Source organism: Papio anubis, chromosome 9 (genome assembly GCF_008728515.1).
Source record: "Papio anubis isolate 15944 chromosome 9, Panubis1.0, whole genome shotgun sequence".
Lineage (NCBI taxonomy): Eukaryota > Metazoa > Chordata > Mammalia > Primates > Cercopithecidae > Papio > Papio anubis.
In genome coordinates this window covers 115,815,271-115,830,398 of record NC_044984.1, presented here as the reverse complement: position 1 = coordinate 115,830,398, position 15,128 = coordinate 115,815,271, and the positions used below count along the sequence as shown (strand labels likewise).

The window sequence follows — 15,128 nt, the reverse complement described above, 5'->3', positions numbered from 1 at the left end:
GGGAGGCCTGGCGCAGTGGCTCATGCCTGTAATCCCAGCACTTTACGGGCGGATCAGTTGAAGTCAAGAGTTCAAGACCAGCCTGGCCAACATGGTGAAACCCCATTTCTACTAAAAATACAAAAATTAGCCGGGTGTGGTGGTGCAGACCTGTAATCCTGGCTACTCGGGAGGCTGAGGCAGGAGAATTGCTTTGAATGTGGGAGACAAAGGTGGTGGTGAGCAGAGATTGCACCACTACACACCAGTCTGGTAACAGAGGGAGACTCCGTCTCAATACATACATACATACATACATACATACATACATACATACATAATTGATGGAGACTGGAGGCCATGGCTGTCAGAGCAGATGGCAGGTGCCTGCATCGGGGCGGGACAGGTGCTACACAGAGAAGGGTCCAGAGCACCGAGTTAAGGAGCCTCCCAGAAGTTGGTAGGTGGGGAGAGTTAGAGCCGTGCATGGGTTGCCAGGGAGCCCCACCTCTGACGATGTGTCCCCACCCGGCTGGTCCCCAGGTGCTGCGATAAGCGGTTGTGGACCCGCATTGACCTGAACCACTGCAAGTCTATCACACCCCTGATGCTGAGTGGCATCATCCGGCGACAGCCTGTCTCCCTCGACCTCAGCTGGACCAATATCTCCAAGAAGCAGCTGAGCTGGCTCATCAACCGGCTGCCTGGTGAGCCCTGGGCCAGTGGCCCCGAGTGTGTCTGCTGCAGTGGGGGCTGGGGGCGCATCCCCTGACCTTCACCCTTTTCTGTGTCCCCCGCAGGGCTCCGGGACTTGGTGCTGTCAGGCTGCTCATGGATCGCGGTCTCGGCCCTTTGCAGCTCCAGTTGTCCGCTGCTCCGGACTCTGGATGTCCAGTGGGTGGAGGGACTAAAGGATGCCCAGATGCGGGATCTCCTGTCCCCGCCCACGGACAACAGGCCAGGTGAGTTGCCAGGCTGGGGGTTTCTGTGGGGGTGGGGTGACCGAGCTAGGCTGTTGGATCTGCTTTTACCCTCAGACCCCAGCATGTCCTCCATTGTTCTCAGGCCCCAGCCCTTCCCCAGAGGACATAGGGATGAGTCTCTGCTGCCGTGTTTTCAGTTTGCTTCAGGCACAGAGGGGATCTGGGAGGAGGCAGGGGCTCCTGTGCACATGCGAGACGCGCTCATGGGACTCCGTGTGCGTCTCACTGCTTTCCTGTTGACTCACTCATGGGGGCTCTGCATGCATCTCACTGCTTTGCTGTTGACTTGCCCCTCATTGGTTTCAAGTCTCCATGGCCATCAGGATCAGTGTGGTTACGCAAGGGCTTCCAGGATGGCGCCTCCCCCTGGGCTGGACTGGACTGCCTAGGTCTGTGCTTCTTGCCAAGTCACAGGGATTGGAGGTGCTGCGCGGCCTCTGCACTGGTTGGCGGATGACTGCTGGGTGGAATGTGGGCTGTGTTTAGGTCTTTTAGTTTTTCAAGAGAATCTGGAAATCTAAGTTTTGATGTGGAGTCTGATTTTTAACTGTTAGAATTCTGATTTTGGGAGGAAGCAGTTTGTAACTAAATGAGATCTGAGTGTTCTGTCTGGCTGGTGGGCCTTTTTAGAGTGTCATGTCAGTGTGACCAGGCCTCCTCGGTCAGATTGACGGGTTGCCCCCTCCTTCCCGCCCCACCAGGTCAGATGGACAATCGGAGCAAGCTCCGGAACATCGTGGAGCTGCGCCTGGCAGGCCTGGACATCACAGATGCCTCCCTGCGGCTCATCATCCGCCACATGCCCCTGCTCTCCAAGCTCCACCTCAGTTACTGTAACCACGTCACCGACCAGTCCATCAACTTGCTCACCGCTGTTGGCACCACCACCCGAGACTCCTTAACCGAGATCAACCTGTCTGGTGAGTCAGGGGCCCCCATCAAGTCTGCCCAGCACTCCGTGGGAGGGCCAGGAGGTTCACATTTGTGGAAAATGACTCGTGTGTTCACAACTATGTGGTCACAGTGCTTGGTGTCTCGTTTACTGAGATAGACATCCCCGTCCAGAGGGGAAACACATTAAACAAAGAGTTACTGTTGGCTGGGTGTGGCGGCTCACGCCTGTAATCCCAGCACTTTGGGAGGCTGAGGCAGGTGGATCATAAGGACAGGAGTTCAAGACTAGCCTGGCCAACATGGTGAAACCCCGTCTCTGCAAAAATAATACAAAAATTAGCCGGGCATGGTGCCCGGCACCTGTAATCCCAGCTACTTGGGAGGCTGAGGCAGGAGAATCGCTTGAAACTGGAAGGTGGAGGTTGCTGTGAGCCAAGATTGCGCCGCTGCACTCCAGCCTAGGTGACAAGACCAAAACTCTGTCTCAAAAAAAAAGTTGCTGTTGGAATTGTAGTAATTGCTACGCCCAGAATAGTGCCGGTTAGCAGCAGCCACGAGCACACAGCAGTGGTTCCTGACTGAAAATACGGACAAGGGACAGCTTCCCCAGGGGGTGCAGAGGAGCTGGTGCCTGACAACCAGGGTGTGGAGATAGTGGGGGCCGGGGGGCGAGGGCCCTGGTGGGTAGGAGGGAGCTTGGTTTCTGCCTTTGCTGTCGTTGCTTACATGCACCCCTTGTGACTCTGCCATCAAGGGGCCTGTTGTTGGAGAGAAAAAAACCCACAGTTAGTTCCATTATTGTTCTGTGTCTGTCGCTGTGGTGGCAGGATCTTCACTCGCTCCATTTGCTGGCGGGGCGGCAGTTGGTTCTGAAGGACTTGGGGTTCCAGTATGCAGCGAGGTACACAGAGCAGTGCTGCCTGCTCTTAGCCCAACTAACCTGATTTTGGTCTGGTAGCTTAGGATGGTCTGGACTGGGGGGTGTCGGGTTTGGGTGAGACCAAAAAAAGAAAGAGAAAAAGAAACTTAACTTACGGGTTTTTTGTTTTGTTTTGTTTGTTTTTTGAGATGGAGTCTTGCTCTGTAGCCCAGGCTGGAGTACAGCAGCGCGATCTCCACTCACTGCAAGCTCCACCCTCTGGGTTCCCGCCACTCTCCTGCCTCAGCCTCCCGAGTAGCTGGGACTACAGGCGCCCGCCACCACGCCTGGCTAATTTTTTGTATTTTTAGTAGAGACAGGGTTTCACCATGCTAGCCAGGATGGTCTCGATCTTCTGACCTCGTGATCCGCCCGCCGTGGCCTCCCAAAGTGCTGGGATTACAGGCGTGAGCCACCGTGCACGGCCAGGTTTTTTTTTTTTTTTTACCCTCAGAAATTACCAAGTACTAAAGACACCCCCATCTCACCAAATTACATTTTGACACAGCGCAGTGGTGATGTACACGTTGTTTTCTCCTCTGCATCCCACATTCATGCCTGATAAACTATCTGGCAACCGTGCCTCATAGCAGGGGCATGGGAGCTTTGGATGGGATGAGATCATTCAGGACCTAGGAAGCCATTCTTTCTCCTTATGAAGTTTTGATGACAGGAATTGTTCCACCTCGTGGAGGCAAAGAACCAGAGTGAATTGAGGCTTCTCCAGCTCAAGGGCCAGGTCATGGGCTTGAATCGGTGGTGGAGCTGCCCTTTGGAGAGGGTCTGGGAGTCATCTTACTCTAAGTGCTGGCATTTTAGTAAATCGCTTCATTATATCCTGGTTTAGTTATTATGGATGCGTAGCAGAGATCTCAGTATAAATTCCCTCCCCTGCGGTTTGGGCCATGCTGTGTGTGTGTGTGCAAATCATCTTTGGCATTTTGTTTTTCCAGCATGATAAATTGAGGTCATCTTTTCATCTCAGTGCATAAGCTCTCTGCATTCTTTTTTGTCTTTTTTTTTTTTTTTTTTGAGATGGAGCTTTGCTCTGTCGCCCAGGCTGGAGTGCAGTGGTGCGATCTCGGCTCACTCCAACCTCTGCCTCCCATGTTCCAGTGATTCTTCTGCCTCAGTCTCATGAGTAGCTGGGATTACAGGCGCCTGCCACCACGCCTGGCTAAGTTTTGTATTTTTAGTAGAGATGGGGTTTCACCATGTTGGCCAGGCTGGCCTTGAACTCCTGACCTCAGGTGATCCACCCATCTCTGCCTCCCAAAGTGCTGGGATTACAGGTGTGAGCCACCGCACCCAGCCTGCATTCTTGTTAAGAGCTGTGAAGTGGCTGGGCGCGGTGGCTCACACCTGTAATCCCAGCACTTTGGGAGGCTGAGGCAGGCGGATCATGAGGTCAGGAGATCGAGACCATCCTGGCTAACACGGTGAAACCCCGTCTCTCCTAAAAAAGAAAATACAAAAGAAAATTAGCTGGGTGTGGTGGTGGGCGCCTGTAGTCCCAGCTACTTGGGAGGCTGAGGCGGGAGAATGGCGTGGACCCGGGGGGCGGAGCTTCCTGGGTGCCGAGATCGAACCCCGTCTCTCCTAAAAAAGAAAATACAAAAGAAAATTAGCTGGGTGTGGTGGTGGGCGCCTGTAGTCTCAGCTACTCGGGAGGCTGAGGCAGGAGAATGGCGTGAACCCGGGAGGCGGAGCTTGCAGTGAGCCAAGATCGTGCCACTGCACTCCAGCCTGGGTGACAGAGCGAGACTCCATCTCAAAAAAAAAAAAAAAAAAAAAGGAAAGAAAGAGCTGTGAAGTATATTAAGGTGTATCTCTATACTTAGACTCTTCTAGATTTTCTTTAAAAAAAAAAAAAACTTCCCCTCTCATCGGTGTAACTAGTTGAGTTACTGGAAAAATAAACTTATCCTGATGTAAGCACCAGAGATGGGAAAATAGTCTGTGCCACAAAATAGATGACAGTTGACATGCCTCAAGATCCTTAAACTTGGTTGGAGGGTCTGGTCTTGAGACAAGGGAAGTTGCAATTCTAGCTATTGTTCTGGCCAAATTCGATCGTGGAAAATTTATTGGGTGCTCAAGGCAGTCCCTTGCCTTTCCCTTCTCCACCCCATCCTCACTACCTGAGGCAACACCTTAAACTCTTGAATTCTTTCTTCTAGTGTTTACCTCCGCTATTTCAAACTAGCAAGCCTAGTGCTCACTTTGGCGCCCATTTGCTAAAATTGGAACAATACAGAGATGAGCATGGCCCCTGCACAAGGATGACATGCAAATTCGTGAAGTGTTCCATATTTTTAATTAAAAACAAAATGAAAAAATACCAAGCCTATACTGCAATTTCTTTTTTTTCTCCCATGTGGATATTATGTATTTATTAACTTGCTATTAGATAACATGAGGATTTACTACTGTTGTATCCTTCCCTCCCACCCCCCCTCCTGTTTTTCTCCCTCCATCTTTTCTAATTTTTGGTTGTCACTATTCTTTCACTTATTATGAGCATGTTAAGTGTTGGTCACTGTTGAGCCAAACAGTGTATTATGAGTACATTTTCTTTCTTGCTCAATGTTTTTGTTGTTTAATTGCTCATTTTGTTTGCTTAGTTTCTATGCAAATGGTACAACAGAATTGAATGCTCTCCCCCTCCCCACCCCCAACTCATCACTCTCTTGACCAGTTTTTGTAGGAGACTTGCCTCCTGACTTCTTTTCCTCCCCTTCCGTTTTCTCCTCTGGGACTGGCCGCCCCCGCCTGCCGCACCACTGCCATCCTGGACTCCTTTGGTGTCTGTCTTGTCCTAGGTACCTTCCTTCCTTGATCTCGTATCTTCTTTCTTGGTTTACTATCACGTTTGCTGAGAGACATTTTCTAGACCCTGTGTGTCTGGATTCGTTTTTATTTTATACCCTCCCATTTAGTGGCTAGTTCTGCTGGGAATAGAACCCTAATCTGGGAGCCTGTTGCTACAGTAAGTAGGAGGTTTTGCTCCACCATCTTCTGCCTTGCAGAGGCAGGGTCCAAAACTATTTGATTCTTCATCTGTCAGTGAATCTATTTTCTCTCCTTGTCAGTTAATAGAAAGTTGTCTCTAGTTGTCTGCATTTTTCGATGACAAACTTCAGTTTGAATCCATTTCACCTACCATGCTGAACACTCACAGAACCCCTTCAGTCTGGACGTCTGTGTTCTTCAGTTGTAGAAAAACTTCTTGAATTCTTTCTTAACTTCCTCCCCTTCTGTTTTCCTCTTTCTGGACTAGTCCTCTGATTCCTGTCTTCCCTCCTCATTTCCATGTCAATGTCTTTTTGCTGTATTTTCTGTGAGTTTTCCCTTACTTTATCATACAACTTTTTTTTTTTTTTTTTTTTTTTTTTTGAGACGGAGTCTCGCTCTGTCGCCCAGGCTGGAGTGCAGTGGTGCGATCTCAGCTCACTGCAAGCTCCGCCTCCCGGGTTCACGCCATTCTCCTGCCTCAGCCTCCCGAGTAGCAGGGACTACAGGCGCCCGCCACCACGCCCAGGTAATTTTTTGTATTTTTAGTAGAGACAGGGTTTCACTGTGTTAGCCAGGATGGTCTCGATCTCCTGACCTCGTGATCCCCCTGCCTCGGCCGTCCAAAGTGCTGGGATTACAGGCGTGAGCCACTGTGCCTGACCACAGCTTATACACTGAGTTTTTCATTTCTGCTGTTGTGCAGTTGAACCATATGAAACTGCTGTTTAAAATAGGTCAAAAATAGTCAAATGTTGGCATTTTCATATGGTTCAACCTATATGTTTAGTTTTCAATCTGTGTTCTCTGAACGTTTTGTGGAATGGCCTGTTCTTGTTTTTTGGAGCCAGATACTTTCCTACCTGAGGATATGAATGATTGTTTTATTTTCTTCTCTCTGTGTTGACTGTTCCTTTCAAATGCTGTCAGTGGCCTTTGGCAGAGGCTGTCCTCAGCTTGAGTGCGATGCTTGCTTGTCCCTCCACTCCAGGGTGATCAGAGTGGGCACGCTGCTGGAGCTTGTCTGCTATGGACGACACTTACAGTGTGGTCTCTGTGGGTCCTTTCTTTGGAGAAACCTGGACATCATATCTTTCGAACTTCTTCTTAAGCTAGTCAGGATTGCCAGAAAGACTCTCCTTGATCTCCTACGGGTGTGGGCTGGACCGCTGTTGGTATGGCCAAGTATGGGGCTTGATAGGGGAAGGAGGTTCTCAACAGTCAGCAGGTAAATTTTCCCTTAGCCCCACTTTTGAGTGGGCACCCCTACTTTCTGTGCCCACTGGAACCCAGCCAATCAGGCACTAAAACCCCAGTCTTCTGCTGGGGAAGGAATCCAGACATCTTACTACTCCTTGAATAGATTTCAGCCAGTGCTTCTGTTACTAACACCATCTTTAGCCCCACTTCCAATGTACCTGTCACTTTCAATGCAAGAGGAATTTCTGAGAAATCACCACTAAACACCTTAGAGGTGTTCTATAGAATAATTATTCTTTTCTGCTTTCCCGTCAGCCACTTTAGGGTTAAACTTTCTCAAGTCTCCTAAATTGTTACCTCTTCTTCAGCTTCCAAAATTAGAAAAATAATTATGTTGTAGTGAAATCATATGTAATATAAAATAGACCACCTTAGCCATTTTTGGGCTCATAATTCAGTGGCATTAAGTACATTCACAGTGTTGTGCAACTGTCACCAACATCCACTCCAGACTTTTTTGTTTTAGAGACAGGGTCTCGCTGTGTTGCCCAGGCTGGTCTCAAACCCCTGGGCTCAAGCAGTCCTCCTGCCCCAGCCTCCCAAAATGTTAGAATTACAGGCATGAGCCACTGCACCTGGCCTTTTTTATTTTTTTTTCCCCTTTGTTGGCTGTGATTTTGGTGTCATATCAATCTTTGCAAAGTCTAATGTCATGAAAAATTTCCCCTATGTTCTCTTTTTCTTTTTTCAAGACAGAGTCTTGCACTGTCGCCCAGATTTGAGTGCAGTGGTGTGATGTCAGCTCACTGCAGCTTCCACCTCCTGGGTTCATGCGATTCTCATGCCTCAGTCTCCAAGTAGCTGGGAGTACAGGCGCCTGCCCCCACACCCCACTAATTTTTGTATTTTTAGTAGAGACGAGGTTTCACCATATTGGCCAGGCTGGTCTCGAACTCCTGATCTTGTGATCCACCTGCCTCGGTTTCCCAAAGTGCTGTGATTACAGGCATGAGCCACTGCGCACGGCCAGGTCCAGCTTATTCTTTTGCATGTTGAAATCCAATTTTCCCAGCAATATTTATTGAAAAGATTACCTATTACTTCATTGAATGCTGTTGGCACCCTTTTCAAAAATCACTTTACCATATATTTGAGGGTTTGTTTCTGGGCTCCTGATTCTTTTTTTTTTTTTTTTTGATACACAGTCTCACTATGTTGCCCAGCCTGGAGTGCAGTGCAGTGGCACGATCTTGGCTCACTGCAACCTCCACCTCCCGCATTCAAGTGATTCTCCTGCCTCAGCCTCCTTTGTAGCTGGGAGTACAGGTGTGTGCCACCACGCCATGTTGGCCAGGGTGGTCTCAAACTCCTGACCTCAGGTGATCCACCCACCTCAGCCTCCCAAAGTGCTGGGATTATAGGTGTGAGTCACCACACCTGGCCGAGCTCTTGATTCTATTCCATTGGTCTGTATGTCTATCCTTTTTCCTGTAATGTGCTTTATTTATGAATGAATGAATGACAGGGGCTTACTCTGTCATCCAGGCTGGAGTGCAGTGGTGTGATCATGTCTCGCTGCAGGCTCCACCTCCCAGGCTCAAGTGATCCTCCCACCTCAACCTCCCATGTAGTTGAGACTAGAGGTACATACCACCATGATTGGCTAATTTTGGTATTTTTTTTATAGAGACAGGCTTTTGCTATGTTGCTCAGGCTGGTCTTGAACTCATAGGCTCAAGTCATCCACCCACCTCAGCCTCCCAAGTGCTGGTCTCACAGGCATGAGCCATTGCGCTTGGCCTATGTATTTTATTTGGAGACGGGATCTCACTGTGTTGCTCAGGCTGGAATCATACTCCTGGGCTCAAGTGATTTTCCACCTCAGCTTCAGATTAGCTCAAGTTCTTCAACTTTGTTCTTTTTTTGGATTGTTTGGACAACTTGGAGCCCCATGCGTTCACATGACTTTTAGGATAGATTTTTCTATTTCTGCAAAAAACACTACTAGGATTTTAGAGCAATGTCATTGAGTCTGTAGATGTCTGTGGGTAGTGCTGACATCTTAATAGTATTAAGTCTTCCAATCCATGAACATAGGATGACTTTCCATTTATTTTTGTCTAATTTAGTTTTTTTCGGCAATGTTTTCCAGTCTTCAAAGTACAAGTCTTTCCTTGGTTAAATTTATTCCTGAAGCTAGGCATGGTGGCACACACCTATAGTCCCAGCTACTCAGGAAGCTGAGGTGGGAGGATCACTTGAGCCCAGGAGTCCTAGACCAGCCTGGGCAAAGTAGTGAGATTCCAGATCTAAAACGTTTAAAGGCCGAGGGAGAACTGATGAGGATGCTAACAAAAGTGATGTTCCTCCACAGGCTGGCGGGCGGGCAGGCGGGCCCCATGCGCCAGCAGGAAACATCTGTCAGCCTGCCTGTGGAGGGTCCAAGAAACCAGGCTGCAGTGAACTCTGACGCACAGAGGGACCAAAGGAAAGTCTTTTCCTTCTAGCTTCTTTTCTGGAAGGGTCTTTGGGCTCCAGTTTTGGGGAATATTTGAACCACAAACTAGGAAGAATGCTGGCTGGGCATGAATGAGCATCCAAAGAGGGCCCAAATTAGTACCCAAAGACAACTCAGAAAAGGAGCCAGCTGGGTGTCCAGGCCTCACTTCACACCCAGTGCTGCCTTACCACCAACAGGTGACTGCCAGGATGCACCTGAGGCCCCCTCAGTCGTCTGACAGCCGCAGGCCACGGCAGTGTGCCAGCCAGACGGCAGAGTTCTCTGGCATGGGAGCTGCCTGTTCTGGTGCTTGAAGGTGCCAAGGGAGAGGCAGGACTTGGGTCAGTCCCTTCTAGCCAGGAACTAGGCAAACATTGGAGGAGGAAAATATCCCTGAGCTGGTGATGGAGTGGGGACAGCATAGCTGGATCTGAGTAAGGAATGAGACGCATTCTGGGGATGAGCTAGACAGTGCTCTGGAAGGCAGATAGGGAGCTGGGAACAGGGTCAAGATGGAAGATTCTGAGGGTGATTTCTTGCTGAAAATGTCTAGCCTGAATCTAAGCAAGCCTCTGGGATATCTGCAGTTTATAGGAAACACAGGAGATAAGAAACAAGCTAAATGACACCTTGAAGATGACAAGTGAGAATGTGGGACATCCTCTAAGAAACCATCCTGGTCAGACGGGCTCAACACCTGTAATCCCAGTGGTTTGGGAGGCTGGGTGGGGAGGATAACTTGAGACCAGGAGTTCAAATCTAACTGGTCAACATGTCATAGTAAATAACGAAAAATGAAAAGTATTTGAAAATAAGCTTATATTAGTAAAATCCCTATTCTTTATACTTAAAATGAATCAAGTATTGAGTTTTGGGGATCATGAGTTTCCTGAAGGAATTGTATGATAGCATTCTACAACTTCCTTCATCATTGGATTTTGCAGTAAGATAAACAGGGTCAGGCATTTGAGGGGGAACTACTTGAGGGATTAATTAGAAGATTAAGGGATACCCTTTGAAAAACTGAGTTATTGCCGGGCACAGTGGCTCACACCTGTAATCCCAGCACTTTGGGAGGCTGAGCCGGGTGGATCACCTGAGTTCAGGAGTTCAAGACCAGCCTGGCCAACACGGGGAAACCCCGTCTCTACTAAAAATACAAAAAACTAGGCCGGGCGCAGTGGCTCAAGCCTGTAATCCCAGTACTTCAGGAGGCCGAGGCGGGCAGATCACGAAGTCAGGAGATCGAGACCATCCTGGCTAACACAGTGAAACCCTGTCTCTACTAAAAATACAAAAAAAAAGAAATTAGCCGGATGTGGTGGCGGGCGCCCTATAGTCCCAGCTACTCTGGAGGCTGAGGCGGGAGAATGGCGTGAACCCGGGAGGCGGAGCTTGCAGTGAGCCGAGATTGCGCCACTGCACTCCAGCCTGGGCGACAGAGCGAGACTCCGTCTCAAAAAAAAAATTTAAAAAAAAAAAAAAATACAAATACAAAAAATTAGCCAGGCGTGGTGGCAGGCGCCTATAGTCCAGCTACTTGGGAGGCTGAGGCAGGAGAATGTTGTGAACCCGGGAGGTGAGGTGGAACTTGCAGTGAGCTGAGATCGCCTCACTGCACTCCAGCCTGGGCAACAAGAGCAAAACTCCGTCTCCAAAAAAACCAAAACCACGAAAAACTGAGTTGTCTGTTGAAGCATCTCTCTATCAGCATTGTTGTTTTCCCATCTTCAGTCTAAAAGCACGGCCTTCACTTGTGAATGCCTATGTGTATGTAGACAGCTTTCCAGTACCACTGCTCCACATGAATTGGTGAGCATCTGTTTGAAGATTCTGTGCTGACGTGGAGGACACTGTCTGAAAGGACTGGCTGTATAAAGGAAGTCAGTTTGGTGGCTCACGTGGTGCTCTGACTTTACTACTTTACACCACCTCCTCGCCTGCAGGGATTTTGATAACATGTAGATAGCACAGGCTTTGTATGTATGATTGTGGTTTTCCCTTAGTATTTTTATTCCCACTCAGTTTAATAGAGAAATGAAAGTGTTGATACTAAGGATGACTAGCAAAGGTCACAAATGTAATACCATTGAGGCCGGGCACAGTAGCTCAAGCCTGTAATCCCAGTACTTTGGGAGGCCAAGGCAGGCAGATCACGTGAGGTCAGGAGTTTGAGGCCAGCTTGGACAACACGGTGGAACGCAGTTTCTACTAAAAGTGCCAAAAAAAAAAAAGGGCGGGCATGGTGGTGGCCGCCAGTAATTCCAGCTATTTGGGAGGCTGAGGCAGGAGAAGCACTTAAACCTGGGAGGCGGAGGTTGCAGTGAGTCAAGATTGTGCCGTTGCACCCCAGCCTGGGTGACAAGAGTGAGACTCTGCCTTCAAAAAAAAAAAGGAAAGAAAAGCACAGAGGGTGTGATGAAGTCTGAATTCTGCTTTTGCTAGAAGGGCATGTTGGTCTGGTGCCTAGGCTGATGGAACACGGTGAGTCCTGGGGTTAGGACCAAACAGCTGTCCCTCGTGCTGTGAATTGCTCCAAAGCACTGGGGCCTGCAAAAGCAAAAGTGATCCCAAGATGCCCTTAGCAGTGTTCTTTCTGTGACCCAGTGATGCCCTTCTGGGAATTTATCTGAAGAGGCAGATAAATGCACAGTAATAGACACAGAGCAGTATTCATCAACAATATATTAGATGAGAAAAGCAAACTACTTAACATGGTGTGTTAGCCTATCATTGTAAAAGCACATAGAACTACTTACATGAGCATAGGCATGTATAGAGGCCGCTGTGTGGTAAATTAGAAGTGATTTTCACATGGTTATTTGAATGCTTTTGAGGCCTATATTAATCTTTATACCTGGTGGGTGAAACCCTTCCCCATTTGAAGAAGAGAGATTTTAAGCAAATAACATTTTATTTAGTGCAGCACAGCAGGGGTTGGAATATGTAGAGCTCTGACCTGTCCTCAGTGCTGAGTGCCTGGGTCTGGGGGGGCCTTCTGGCTCCTGGCCTTCACACCTAACATTACTTATTCTCTGCAGACTGCAATAAGGTCACTGATCAGTGCCTGTCCTTCTTCAAACGCTGTGGAAACATCTGTCACATTGACCTGAGGTACTGCAAGCAAGTCACCAAGGAAGGCTGTGAGCAGTTCATAGCCGAGATGTCTGTGAGTGTCCAGTTTGGGCAAGTAGAAGAAAAACTCCTGCAAAAACTGAGTTAGTCCAAGGACAAGAATGTAAATACGGGGTGGGCTCTGGGAGGGGAAGAGACTTTACAAAAATGAGGGCTTTTATTTTCCATTTGGAACGTGGGACAACAGACCACAATGCAATTCCATTTTGCAAGTCTTTCCAAGGGAGAAGCTGTTCAACCACCCATTTGGGGGATGAGTGAGCCGACACTTTCCTTTGGTCTTTCTAAATCGTAACTGCACTGCTTTCTGGACCATTTCTAAGGCGGCCTTTACAAGAAGACATTCCTGTCAGAGAGGAGGGTGGACTTTGGAGAAATTCTCATACTGAAGCATGAGCTTAGGAGTTTCTGTTAGTGGTAGTGGTGTTTTGGACACTTCATTCCTTGCAACACTGAGGTTTTGGGTGTTGACGTAAAGTGGACCACACACCACATCTGCTGCCGTCTTGACACTTTTTTTTGTTTGGTTGGTTTTGTTACATCCTACATTATGCAGAACTATTTTTGTACAAATTGTTTAAAAGTTATTTATGCAAGGTTGAATGCATACCAGTGTTTTTATTGTTTTGAGATTGCCAATTTTCCTGATTTCCTTAAGGTAGGAGAGAATTTAACGTGTACTTCATCGACACAACCCATCTACAAATGTGCCCAGATCTAACAAAGCAGGCTAAGACCTTCCACTTAAAAGCATGTTTAACTGGAAGTTGAGAGCCTGCTTTGTACCTCAAGAGTTACATGAGCATGTTGTGGATAAATGTAAATTATAGTTGAAGTAAGATACTCTGCCAGGTTTCCTCTGTAGAGAATTCACTTTTCTCAAATTTTAAAATTTCGACTTCAGCCTTTGCACTCAGGAGGGTCTGCTCCAGCATGAGCTCTTGTACTTACATAGATCTAATTTATACAGTGAGTCAAGACGTAGAATAAATGCTCCCACATAGCCTTTCTTTTGCTTTTTTCTCTCCTCTGAAGTGTGACTTGAGTTCTCATTTAGGTTTGTAACATGGCTATTTCCTAGTTGTAAAGTTCTGCATTTATAAGTGCCATTGTTGTAAGGTGGTGTTTCCTAGACCTTCCCTGATGCGATTTTACCTTTGTTGAATTTGTATAAACAATTGTACAAAAAAAAACCACTCTTGAACTTTGAGGGTTTTTGTTCTAGGAGTGGACTAGAAGTTTAAGCCCAGAGTCAGTAAACACTGTTTTGAGGCCCAAACAATGTAATTTCTGATTCACCTGATGTACCCTGTGGTGCGTCATTTTTCTTTCTTCTTCAGAAAGAAATCCGTTTCTGGCTAATAAAGGTATGCTCTGACAACGGCTGCACGTAGGAATTAGACACAGACTTCTTTAAGGAGAAGAGTTGCTCATCTGTCTGTGTGCCTCTTACCACACAGAATTACTTCCATGGCTACTTGCCATTACTGTTGCCTAAAAGTTCCCCAGATTTGGGAGACAGTGGGAGCAACTGCAGGAGGCTGCATCCTGTACAGGTAGCCTTGGGCCATGATGGCTGTAGGAAACACTTGGTCATGAGGTGGCTTCCCCAAGTGGCAGATGTAGAAACCAGTGAGAAGTAATTTTAGATTACAGAATTTTTTTTTAAAGATCGGACCCTGCTGGCAGTGTCATATTCACATACAGAAACAGCTGCTGTAGTGAATCTGAAGATGGAGAAGGTAGCCAACCTCCTTCCTCAGTGATGAGAGCAAGCAATGTAAGACGTTGTTCCTGTGGAAGAAGCCTTTCCTGCTGATGGCTGAGTTTTCTGTTTCTCCCTTTTATTTTTACCATGGCAAAACAGTTTTAATTACAACGAGACAGGCCAGGTGAAGTGGATCCAGCACCTTGGGAGGGATCACCTGTGGTCAGGAGTTCAAGACCAGCCTGACCAATATGGTGAAACCCCATCTCTACTAAAAATACAAAAATTAGCCAGGAGTGGTGCCAGGCGCCTGTAGTCCCAGCTACTTGGGAGGCTGAGGCAGGAGAATCGCTTGAACCCAGGAAGCGGATGTTGCAGTGAGCTGAGATTGCACCATTATACTCCAGCCTGGAGACAGGGAGACTCCATCTCAAAACAAAAAGAGAAAGATCTCATCTAGATACATGTCTCCTGTTAATTTAAATCCACAGACTCTTGATGACTCAATCTAAAGACACTCGAAGCCACTGTACCTAAGGGTTCCTGGAGCATACAGGTCTGCTAGGGAGGGGCTGCCAGGGCTGAGGATCCGAGCCACCACAGGGATGTGCAATACAGGAGAGACACAGTGGATCTCCAGTTTCAGGAGAGGCCACTGTATAGTGCAGTGGCCATAAACTCCCCCCAAGAGTACTGAACAATCCAGTAAGATTGTACTTCAGTACAAATCCACGGTGTCCGTACAGACCTTTTTATTTTATTATTTTATTTTTTTTATTTTGAGATGGAATCTCGCTC

General features: G+C 47.7%; 1 protein-coding gene and 1 non-coding gene across 17 annotated transcripts in view; both read left to right on the top strand.

The window, feature by feature from the left end:
* Positions 1–13,901, top strand: part of KDM2B (lysine demethylase 2B) — a 153,570-nt gene extending 139,669 nt beyond the window's left edge. For 15 of the 16 annotated variants that reach the window (XM_031650834.1, XM_021923049.2, XM_031650831.1 and 12 more), the window contains 4 exons: positions 523–686; positions 780–941; positions 1,664–1,882; positions 12,529–13,901. In XM_031650834.1, coding sequence (XP_031506694.1) covers positions 523–686; positions 780–941; positions 1,664–1,882; positions 12,529–12,710 — 727 coding nt within the window. In that variant the 3' untranslated portion in view covers positions 12,711–13,901. Of the gene's footprint in view, positions 1–522; positions 687–779; positions 942–1,663; positions 1,883–9,361; positions 10,620–12,528 lie in introns of those variants that run through there. The other variant, XM_031650832.1, reaches the window with a different exon arrangement.
* Positions 4,990–5,092, top strand: LOC116269121. The gene has a single exon (XR_004176426.1). It is a non-coding gene; the product is annotated as a U6 spliceosomal RNA (small nuclear RNA).
* Positions 13,902–15,128: the final 1,227 nt, after the last annotated feature.